Source organism: Taeniopygia guttata, chromosome Z, assembly GCF_048771995.1.
Source record: "Taeniopygia guttata chromosome Z, bTaeGut7.mat, whole genome shotgun sequence".
NCBI classification, from domain to species: Eukaryota; Metazoa; Chordata; class Aves; order Passeriformes; family Estrildidae; genus Taeniopygia; species Taeniopygia guttata.
Window position 1 is genome coordinate 64486884 of NC_133063.1, and position 12090 is coordinate 64498973.

Consider the following 12090-nt stretch of genomic DNA (forward strand, 5'->3'; position numbering starts at 1 on the left):
GGGGGCTGCATACCTTCCAAACACCGGCAATAGCTTTACAATTTCTTTTTTAAGCCAATACCAAAACCCGCCGGCGTAAAGCTGCACCGCTCCCACCCTCCGCCCACCAGCCCCGCCGGGCCTCAGCGGTGCCCGAGCGCGGCCCGGCCCTCCCGGCCCCGCTCTCCCGGCCCCGCCCCTCGCCTGGCGGGCGGGCCCGCGGCTCGGGGCGGTGCCCGCGGCCCAGTTCCGTGTGGCGGGGATGGCGCGGCGGGCGGGCGCGCTGTTCCTGTGCTCCAGCCGGCTGCTGTGGCTGTGTCTGTGCCTGCCCCTGTGCTTGCCGCGGCCGGCGGCGGCGCGCCCGCCCGCCCCGCACCTCGTGCTGGTGCTGGCCGACGACCTGGGCTGGGGCGACGTGGGCTGGCACGGCTCTGCCATCCGCACGCCGCGGCTGGACGCGCTGGGCGCCGGCGGCGTGCGGCTGGAGCGCTACTACACCCAGCCGCTGTGCACGCCGTCCCGCAGCCAGCTCCTCTCGGGCCGCTACCAGGTAGGGCGTGCGCTCCCTCCCCTGCCGCGCTGCCCGGGGGATGCTGCGGGTGCTCCCCGCTCGCTCCTGGCAGCCCCCGAGCCGCTGGGGCTCGCTGGGTCTCTGCCGCTGCGCTGCGGAAAGCAGCTGCTCTGAAGCTGCAAACTTCGCCTTGCGAGCTCGGGAGTAAAGTACACATGGATTCAGTGCAAATTGTTCTGTTCCAGAAAAGCCGAGGTGCTCTTGCTTAGGTTAGATTAACAGATACGGCAGCCTGTCGTGGAAAATATCCTTGCCCTAGTCGCCTGACTCTTGGATATTTTTCCACTGGACACCCAGTCGAGACGCAGACAGACCAGATGAATACTGCTTGTTCAGTTTTTGCTTCATGTTTTCCAGTGCAGCGCCGGAATGTGTCACAAGCTCTACGCTCACCTCCACCTGGTATAGGAGGTGAAGATGTTCTGCGCTCCTCGATGGAGTGCACACAGAGTGGACATTAGTCTGGGTGCCTAAATAGTTCATAGTGATTATCCCGATTTTCCCACTTTTTTTTTTCCCTCCAGTTGTACAGGTGTAAGATTTGGGCTTTATAATACTGGTATATCATTCTACTCTTTCCCATCCTTTTTGCAGTTTTGGCAAAAACATGGGGAGTGGGAGGTGGGAAATAAAGTATGGACACACAGCATAGACAGAAGGAAGAAACTCTCAAAGGGTTAAGTGTGTTTCAGAAACTTCCCCTCTGTCTCAAGAAGTCCTGCACATCCATGTTAACCATAGTGATTGCCAAGTAAACTGCTGAGTGAAAGGAAATAAATTTCATCCTGTATTAATGGATGCTGTCTCTTCTTGCAGGAAGGTTGTTCTAGGTGACACTCTTTCCAAGCAGCATTTGTCCTGTTCCTGTAAACTCCAAGAATGAATAATGATGAATAGGAAAAAGCAATTTATATTATCTTTACCAACCCTTGAAGTTGTTCTGTTAAATAACATAAAATATTTCTTCAGCGCGAATATTTTAAAAATTCAGTTCATAATCTGAATGTGCTTTCTAGGAAAGAAAACACTGCTGCATCACATCATAAAAGTGGACATTGAAAATACCTATAGTTCAGTCTGGATTTACATTCATCCCATACATCTGGCTTGATAATTTAATAATCTTTGTGTTGATCATATTGCAACTGAGTAAAATAATATTAGAAAATCGAAGTAATTTTTTTTTCTATAGGAGAGTCATTCTGTGCAGCAGTAATTATGCAGCAATAATTATATTATGCAGCAAATATGTGAGATCTTTTCTAAAATTGTTTTACCCATGGATATGATTAACAGTTGATTAGAAACTTGAGAAAGTAACCTAAATCTGGACTTGCAATCTATCTGGAGGAAAAGCAATGATATTGGTCTGAGCTAGCTATAGATTTTTTTTTTATTATTATTGCCTCCTTCTCCTTTTTCTTATTTTCCAGATACAGTGCAAGAAATTAAAATGCTCTGCTAGTTTGTGCATTTGGTCTGTAATAAAGTATTTTAAAATATTTTAAATATTTTTATATATAATAGAAAATCTACCGACTATAATTTAATTTTTGGAACCTTCTGTTCAAAGAAAATGAGGAAGTAGTAGGCCCTTTAGAAAAGGGCCTTACCCACTTGCCTAAGATCATGGGTTATTTGTTTTAAAAGTCAGTTCAGAGAGTTGCTACATTTCAAAGCAATGCTTTGAAAGTTAGTCATGCAGTGCTACACTGGTGTGCTTAGTGGAGTCATAAAATCTGGTGTCCTCTGCTCCAGAAGATCTTGGAGGCTTTGTGTTTTGACACACACAGATTGCTAGAAATGTTTAATATATAAACAAGATATATATACTTGTATACGTATGTTTGTGGGCCTAGGTTTAGGAAAGTGCCTTTTTGATAGTGGAGAAGACAGAGAAGCTGACGAAAGTCAGCCTTTAGTATCAGTAACTGAGGAGGTTCCTTATATCAAGCATGATATACTACTCAAAGTATTGTTATCAGTGATGATTTTGTAAAGAAATACAAAATTCACCGCTTAATAAGATTGGAAGCTTTAGTAGAACTATTAAATATCAGATCTAGTAGTGTGAAGCTTGTGTCATCCCCATATCCAGATGCTTTCTAGTGCTTGTATTCATTTAATGTATATATAATGTCCATTTAGAAAAGTAATATCAAAATACTTTTCTTTTATTGACCTCTCCTCTAGTGACTCTTCTCTGATACAGGCAACAACTTGATAGCTTCACCTGCCATGTACACTTTTGCCCATTTCAATCCCATTTAAAATCTCTCACTCCATCTTGAGATGTCCCTAGCCCTCAAACAGACCATAATGGTAATTCCTATCCATTAGATTTCTAGCAAAAAACATAAAAGGCTTTGTGTTTGTTTGTTTGTTTTGGGGCTTTTTAATTGTGCTTGATTTACACCTGGGAAGATGTTAACTCTTGCAGTGCTATTTTCATGCTTTCCTCCATGCAACCTCTGCCCTCCACCTGCAGCTTCCTCATCATCTTCAGTGCTGCATTGGTAGAATGAAGAGCCCCTAAAAATAATGCTAATCTCGAATGCAGCTGTGCTTCTTTTTTGGCGTGCTTATAAATTAACCTGTGGGCTGCATTTTAAGTGATCTCTCATGCCTCTTTTCTCTCCTAGATCCATACAGGTTTACAACACCAGATAATTTGGCCATGCCAGCCCAGCTGTCTTCCACTGGATGAGAAACTCCTCCCGGAGCTACTTCAAGAGGCGGGATATGTTACTCACATGGTGGGGAAGTGGCATTTGGGGATGTACAGAAAAGAATGCCTTCCAACCCACAGAGGATTTGACACTTACTTTGGTAATGGTTTGATTTAATGTCAAACTGCAATAACTGAAGTGTTGAAAAGGATGAGAAACTGCCTCCTTCTTATAACAGCAGCAGATTTACTGTGATTTATAAGTAAAGCCATGCCTGGGTATGCACATTTCCAAAGTATCACTGCTTAAAAAATGATAATGCCTTAAATGCATGATCAAGCTTTACAGCTTCTAAAGAAAGTATCAGAATTACTGTGTGGCTCCAAGTAAGGTATTTCTCTCTTACCATTTTATATCACCCCCCCGCCCCTTCCCAGAGTTAAGTTTTTACTCTGAATTCTCTGTCTCCTACCTACAGCAGCATAGGGGAATAGGGAAGGGGGTTACAGCCATTTTGTGTAGCTTTGGTTTTCCAGAGCTGGGAGTGAGATGGTGTGAAAGCTTCTATAAAGTAGTATCCACAAACTCACAAATTAGGAAGTGAAGCTCTCAGACTGAACAGTAGATTGTCCAAGTGTGAGTGTGTTACTTGCAGAGCAACTTGTAGCTACCCATTGTTTATTGTTCCAAGTGTGGTTTATGCTGCTATCCCAGTATCAATTCCACATTTATTAGTTTTGCACAAGTGTCATGCATGTTATGTGACTTATGCTGTCTGATGTACATCTCATTCTGCACAGGACTGAGCTCAAAGAGGTCCATCTCCTCTTGGCTGTTTTTAAGATGCTTTTCTTCAGTGATGAATTTCAAAATAGTTCATTTTAATGCAGAAGCCTGTGTTGCCTTTGTCTAACTTGAGGCTTAAGTGAAGAGCCTGACTGTGCTATGTGTGTGCCTTTTATAAACTATGTCCAAACATGAGATGGGAAAAACTGTTCCCTTAGATAGTTTACAGGGCCATGGTTTCACAACTGAATTAAGCTAATATATGTGGATTGGAATATAATGGCTCATTGCTTAAGCATTTGTGCTTTCTCCCATCCCTTCACAGGAGTTTGGGATGTCTTTGATGGCATGGGTGTGATAAGCTGCTGTTCCTTGTGAAATCTCACCCTGGGACTGAGCAGGCTTTTAATGCAGGAGCCTGAGGACAGGCTGGCTCTGGATATGGTTTTTGGGTGCCCAATGTGACATTATTTTTCAGAGGATATAGTGGTTTAATATCCTGCAATGTTCATGTGATTCCAGTAGGCATCCATTATGCTTAGGGGTGTTTGATTTTGTGGCACACTTGATGCACTCTCGCCCTCTGGGCAAAGTGGAAAAAATGCAACATGTGCCTCTGAGTACATTGATGTAAGCAATCTGCCTATAAAATCACTTCTGAAAAATTACCCATTTTATTCTCCTAAAAATATAGTAGACATTTGTATTTTATTTAGGATAACTTTATTTTTTCTGTACATTTCTTTTTGCAGAAATTACTAGCTGCAGCTGCTAAACAAAAAGTTCAAGTAAATTTCTTCTGTCTTAGATTTTTGTCCCAAGTTGTTCTTTTTTTTTTGCAGAATGTAAGACTGTATTTTTTTTTTCAGATTCATCCCCTTTTTCAGGATATTGGGGGAGAAATTTAAAATCTAAATTCAAATACAATTTTTGAGGTTCAAATTACTTTGAAAAGTTTTATTTGTGCCTGCTAAAACACAAGGGCTCTCCATGCCTAACAGGAGCCTAGGTAGGAGCAAATCTATATACATGCAGGATTTTTACTTAATTTCTTTTGGATATCTCTAAATTATAGTGTCTTTTCTTCACCAGCTGGTGTCAGCAGTGGATCAGAAATTACATTACAGCAGACAAAAGATGATCCATACTTGGATGTTTTTGAATAAATAAATTTAAAAATTCCAAACTTTCTAATAGAGATGAAGCCCTACTTCAAAATACAAACATAGAAATCATACCACCAAGAATCAGACTAGTTCATGGCTAGAGCACTGCCCTGGCTCTCAGTGTAGTAGTTTAGTCCTCATAGACATCAAAGTACAAATAAAAAGTCATTAAACTGCTTTCAAAATGTTTAACTTCTTTTGAAATTAATGCTGGCATTAGCAATGAAAAGCCTATGAGGTATTAAATGTGGAGCTACTTAGACATGTCAGGGGTCTCACAGTAGGTGGTCCAGGGTTGAATTAGTGTTTTGGCTCAAAACCACTAATGTTTTGACATTTGTGTTTGACTTTTTTTCTCCTCCTGATGTATGTATTTATGTGACATGATGTTGGCTTGCTCATTTGACATATTTTCCTGTTGTAGGCTATCTCCTGGGCAGTGAGGATTATTATACTCATGACCGCTGTGTCCTCATCAAAGCAAAGAATGTGACACGCTGTGCTCTGGACTTCCGAGATGGAGAAGAAGTTGCAACTGGGTTTAAAAATGTGTACTCCACAAATTTATTCACAGAAAGAGCTATAGATGTTATAGCCAATCACAAAACTGAGAAGGTACAGGCAACAGCTGCTACTCTGATAATTCTGATAACAGCATTAAAGAATGTTTTTAAAAAAGCTGAAATGTAGTATTAATAGAGAGAGCTGTGTTTGAGCTGTAATTCAGGGCTATTCAATAGGTGCATAGAATTAAATGTGAGAAGTAGCACTGGCAAAACTCATTTGCTGCCAAAATCGGCTTTGTCTGCATGGTCCTGACCCTTTTCCTTTTCTTCTATTATAATACAATTAATACATTTTTAGAAATGGTTTAGCAAAGTTTAGCAAGTAGTTTGCACTTCTAAACAGAGAAGGGAAGCTTAAGGTGAGAAATTTAACAGAAAGAAATGGTTAACCATTATGTTATAAAGCAAAGATACACCTGATGTTTTTCCACACCTTTTCAAAAGGAGTTTTTCAAATCTTTCTTAGTTTATGTGTAGGGATTAGAAGATACAGAAGCTGTAGAAGAAATCAAAAGGCACAATCTGCACTGTTAATAAAAGAGGTCTGCTTTTGCAGCAGTAACTTTTGCAAGTAGTGCTTTATGTTCAACTAATTTCTGTTCTGTCCTTTCCACCCCAGCCCCTCTTTCTCTATCTTGCCTTTCAGTCTGTGCATGAACCTCTCGAGGTCCCTGAAAAATATGTGAAACCATATTCTTCCATAAAAGATGTAAAGAGGCGCCATTACGCAGGAATGGTGACTCTTATGGATGAAGCAGTAGGAAATCTTACTGATGCTCTGAAAACATATGGTCTTTGGGACAACACCGTTTTTGTTTTCTCTACTGGTAAGTTCCTTCAACTATTCTTTCAGTAATAACTTTGCTACCGTGTCTAACAAGCTGACTACAGAGACATCTGGCCCCTCATTCTTTTTTCTGGGTATTTTCTAATGACGTAAGAATGATGAAAGTTGAGCGGGAGTTTAAGTGGAACAACGGTTTCTCTCCCTTCTCTTAGGACTTTCTCAAGCTTGACAAAACAAACTCTAAAGTAGTGTCTGTGCACATGGAGGATGCTCCTGGTGGTGTAAAAATACCTTTGTAAAATCTGGGAAGTGCAGTAGAGTTAGAAGCATCCTACTTGACACTTCAGTTTCTGAGGATCTGTCAGAATTGAATCCTTAGTGAGAACTGTCTACAAATTTATTTCTTCTGAAGCAGTCTCTCCTGTCTGTGAATTGCCATGTGCTGCATGAAGCACAAACAGCCAGACAGCAAGCAATTTGAAGCCGAAACTGTTTCTCTCCCTCATTTTAAGGTGTCCTGTAGTTTTTATCATTCTTGAAGTATTTCATTGACATCTTAGTCCCATGAAACAAAGGTCTGTTAATAAAACAGCTGAAAATTTGATGAGCAGTCAAGTCAACCAAATTACAGTCTTAAGTTTTTGTATGTACAGGCATATGATCCAGTTTCTAGATTATTAATAAAGTAATGTAAATAATACATTGCAAAGCAGTCTCCTTTGTTTCCAAATTAAGAATGAAACAACCTTTTTGAAATACAGCTGGTTGGCTGGGTTTCAGAAACATATTTACACTTGCTTGCTTGGAAGTGGGAAGTAGCCTTTCAATGGTTGTTCTTTTGTCCACACTTTATATATAAGGGCTGTCAAAATGGCAATTAATTTTCTGTGAACACTTCAAATACAACAAAAGCAACTAAAACAAACAGACAAGCAAAACAAAAAAAGAACTAATCGAAGTTTGATGAAAATGCACTTAGGTGTTTTGAGTTTAGCAGCTGCTTCCTATAGCACTCAGAATCTTGACATTTAATTTTGAGTCCAGGCCTGTTTGCCGTATGATGTTGCATTTCAGTCCAGGTTTTGGCTCTAGCAGGATTTGATAACTAGTGTAATATGCCTATTTTTGTTTGCCATGTTTTTATATTTAGAACTGAAAGTAAGCAAAGGCATATGGATAACTATACCAGAGTTTTTATTCCGTATGGAAAAAATCCAGTCTTTGCTGAGGCTGGGGTTTGGTAGAGTTATTTCAGTAATGTTTATTCAGTACATTGTGGAATAAAACGAAATACATCTGAGCTAGAGTTACAAGGTATGAGTGAACTAAAAAGACTTCTTGGGTTTTTTTTTTTGTTTATGAAGCATTTATTTTTCTGAACAGTGACAGTGTACCTGTTTTTTAACAGTGATTATTTTGCAATCAGTTGCAGGTATATTTCAACAAGAGTCAAACAATCAGGAGAATCAAGTGCCTACCCTATCTAATGGGACTTATTTTGAGTTAATTGACATTTTAAACTTCCAGGAGTTAAATTTAATATGATCAAAATGCATGGAAATTTGACTTAAATCAGGCAGGACAGGGGCCAGTGATTTGGGTCTTTTCAGTTTTCTCTCTTTACTTCACACAGTTATTCTTTACGGGCATAAAACATTGCATGCAATAAGGACCCAGTTTCGAAAACTAAGTGTTATAACCATAAAATATTTTTAAAAGACAAGAAAAGGGAAAAAACATGTCAAATTATTTGGTTTTTCTATATTTTGTTTAGTGCTTTTGCAGGTGGTGTATTTCAGAACAGACATTAGAAAAGAATTGTTGAAAAGAAACATGTGAGGGTTTGCAGTTGAGCACATCTTGCAGAGAGCTGTGCTGTGTCAGATCTTCCTGCACAGATTCCAAATCCTTTGGAACTGGGAGTCCTGCTGTGCACTGGTAGCTATAATATGAAAGTATGATTATAATGTGATTTACTTTCAGCTCTTGAGGACATGTCTGCTTGGAGAAGTGCCTCTCCCTGTCCCAAGTGCTGTTCTGGCATTGGGAGACCCTTTTTTAGCTTGGTGGGACAGAGATGGGGACACACACTTTATGATCAAGAACTCTCTCCAAGAAAGTTAGAAAGTTCTTCACATTCTGTGGGATTAAGAATCAATTTAAGGATTTCAATGAAGACTGCCAGGGAGAATCTAGGAAATGATAAGTTTATCTATAAGTTTAATGAGCAATGTTAAAGACATATTCTTTATCGCATTCACAATTATCATACTTGCTCAGAGGAATTTCAGGGTGCTGGGGGATGAGAGGCTGGACATGACCCAGCCATGGGCACTCCCAGCCCAGAGAGCCACACGTGTCCTGGGCTGCATCCAGAGCAGGGTGGGCAGCAGGGCCAGGGAGGGGATTCTGCCCCTCTGCTCTGCTGAGAGCCCACTGCAGTGCTGCATCAGCTCTGGGGTCCCAGCATGGGAAGGACATGGAACTGCTGGAGGGAGTCCAGGGAAGGGCCGCAGAAATTATCAGAGAGCTGGAGCACCTTCACTGTTAGTACAGAGAGTTGGGGTTGTTCAGCCAGGAGAAGAGAAGGCTCTGAAGACACCTTACTGCAGCCTTTCAGTACTTAAAGAAAGCTTATAAAAAATATGAGGACAGAGTTTTTAACAGGACCTGTTGTGATGGTTTTAAACTGAAGTAGAACAGATTCGTGCTAGATATAAGGAAGACATTTTTCATAATGAGGTGGGTGAAACACTGGAGCAGGTTGCACAGAGAGGTGATGGATGTCCCAGCCCTGGAAACATTCAAGGTCAGGTTGATGGGGCACTAAATAAGCTGATCTAGTTGAAGAAGTCTGGTCATTGTGGGGGGATTGGACTAGATGATTTTTAAAGATCCTTTCAAACCCAAACTATTCTATGAGGAAAGCACTCTCTGTTTTGTTAGCTGTGTGGTTTGATAAAAGTGTTGTTGAAAGTCTGTAAAAGAAAAAGGAGGCTCTACTTTTATGGTACCTTTTACTAGATTCATTACTATTTCCTTTTTAGTTGAGGCCAACATTCACACTTCCATGTTTGTTAAAAAGTCCCGCCCAAAGAATAATTTACAGGTGGTTATTTCGTATTTTGTATTATAGCAAGTAGCATTGCAACAAATATTGTCTTCTGACGGCTTCTCTGTGAAGTGTTGAGCTCAACCTGTAGATCTCTTTTTAGTGGATACATATTTAAACATATGATGTAAATATTTAAAAATATGATGGAATCTTTGATCTTTTGGTAGGTGGGTATTTTATTATTATAGTCTTTCATGTTTCTTCCTATTTGTTGTGGCTCAAGAGGGGTTGCCTTGAAAACTTGCCATTTGACAAATGGAAATACTGCACATTTTGAAAGAGTCTTGTGAAATGTGTAAAATAAATTCAGTTCCTCTTTAATGTGGCCTAATGGAGCTACCAGGATAAAAATGTAACTTCATTATGTTTGGTCATTAGCAAAGTGTGACTCTATCAATATGTCCTGTAAATCAACCCTCTTTTTGAGGTGTCTTTTTGAGCAGATAGACAGGCTATTTCTACAAGTAAAAACGAAAAAGGTGAGCAGGTTCAATGGTATGTGGTGTTATATTTGTGTATCAAGTAGTAGCTTGAAAAGACTTGACTAGTTTGATATGAAGTAGAATTTGCTTTTATGGAGCATTTATTACACTGCAGATATAAGTAGGTCTGTGCTAATGAGATCACTGATGAAAATAAAACAATTACTTGTTTAAGCAAAACATATGAAAATAAATGCAGCAGTGGTGGGTACCCATCGCCTTTTGTTCACTTAAAATCAAAGAGGATGAGAGATAGGGCATATTTTTCCTTTTAGCAATCATAGGAGACTGTAATGTACCAATGTCCCTGAAGAGAGCCTTGATTTAAAATAAAAGTCATAAAATGCATTAAAATGGTACAAATTCAGCTCAGAACTATTAACGTGGGCTTTGATTCCAAATTTTGGTTCAAATACAGAACAGTGATTTGAGGTAAGAAGTGGGGATTTGCTGTGAATATGATGTGGTTATAGTTTCTGCAAGGTATTACAAGAAATGTTGGTATGAGCTTGCCAACATTAAAGCAAAGGAACGTGACCCATTATTTCAATTCTGTATTAAAGCTACTATCATTTGCTTTATTTAACTTTCAGCTCTTTGTTGTACTGAAACACTGTGGAGCAGCACTCCTTTCTTCCAGTATGTCTTGCCATTTTAAAATGTAGATTAGCACTGTAATGGCCAGTAGTTGCCATAAGAGGGCTTTGAAAAGGAAAACACGTGGAACTTTTCAAGCCTTGGTTTACATTGCTGAGAGGAAACCACATAAATCCTTTCCATAATGGAGCATGTGACAGTGATGACTGTTTTTACTCCAAAAGACGGTCTTTTTATCATTGTAGAATTATGATTAATAAGAGCACAGATTGTTTTGGACATACTTACTGATGTTTATACAGTCTCTCTCATACCCCCAGGGTTTTTTTACCCCACAAAATTTCATATTACTTTTTTTTTCTTTCTTTCTTTCTTTCTTTCTTTCTTTTTTTCCTTTTATTCCAGCCCACATATTGTGGCTTTCAGCTAATTAAATACTGGGATTTTCTTTTTCCTATTTTCAGTGCCTTCTTTGAGTCTATGAATCTGACTTTCACTGATTCCTTAAGGGAATTCTTTAATCTTCTTGAGATCTTTGTTCAAAAATGACCTCCTGCTCCTTCACTTTTGCTTATAAGGGGCTGCAGAGAGCCTTCTAATTGCAGATTTGCCAAGCCAACAGACTAGAGCAGTTATTCTCAGTCTGTGACGTCTGAGGTGCTAATTGTTAAGGTTATGCTCCCCGATTTTCTTATTGCAGACCTGAGGATTTGTTTTAACTGGTCTTTCAGAGGTTTCTGAGAGGTTTGGTGTGTTTTCAGTGAGGAAGATGCCTGGGCATCTGCTGCTTCCTAAGTGGAAATAAGCGTAGATGCCTTAGCTGCAAGCACCTTCAATCACATTAGTTGAGTTAATCTATTCCCAAATATTATTTTTTGTTTCTTGCTTATTGTAATAGTCTTATTTTTATACAGGCAAAGATTCTGACAGATCACTGTACTAGTGTCAGTTAGAATTGTTACATGTCAGTGACAATGAAAGGTACATGTGGTTGGTGTTTTGTACTCCAATGCTGGCTTCTGTTTTTGTTTTCAGGCTTTTTCCATGTTAAAGTATGAGTGATAGTTTAGAAATTAAAAACACATTCTCTGTCATATGATGCAGATAATAATAATGAGACTACATTATGGTGGGAATGGATTTAAAATCAATACTGAAAGGTATTGATAGACCATATATTGACTCCGTCCTCTCCTCCCCTTGTAAAATCCTGTGAAAACTCTGCATGTTTTGTAGGAAATGTTTGTTTATCTTCTGTTCCATCTAGTATGAATCCCTCCCCACCCACCCAGCTTTTTCCATGCAAAACTTAACACTCCAAAGCCAAGTTCCTGAGCAGGGAGTAACCTCATGCCAGAGATACTGGCTTCTT

The 12090-nt window shown here is 39.8% G+C and overlaps 1 protein-coding gene across 1 annotated transcript in view; it reads left to right on the forward strand.

Moving 5' to 3' along the window:
- The first annotated feature begins 202 nt into the window (after window positions 1-202).
- ARSB (arylsulfatase B) overlaps window positions 203-12090 on the forward strand; it is a 59533-nt gene continuing 47645 nt past the window's right edge. Inside the window, exons 1-4 of the mRNA XM_002188404.7 lie at window positions 203-529; window positions 3193-3379; window positions 5596-5786; window positions 6357-6564. Coding sequence (XP_002188440.6) covers window positions 242-529; window positions 3193-3379; window positions 5596-5786; window positions 6357-6564 — 874 coding nt within the window. The 5' untranslated portion in view covers window positions 203-241. The remainder of the gene's footprint in view (window positions 530-3192; window positions 3380-5595; window positions 5787-6356; window positions 6565-12090) is intronic.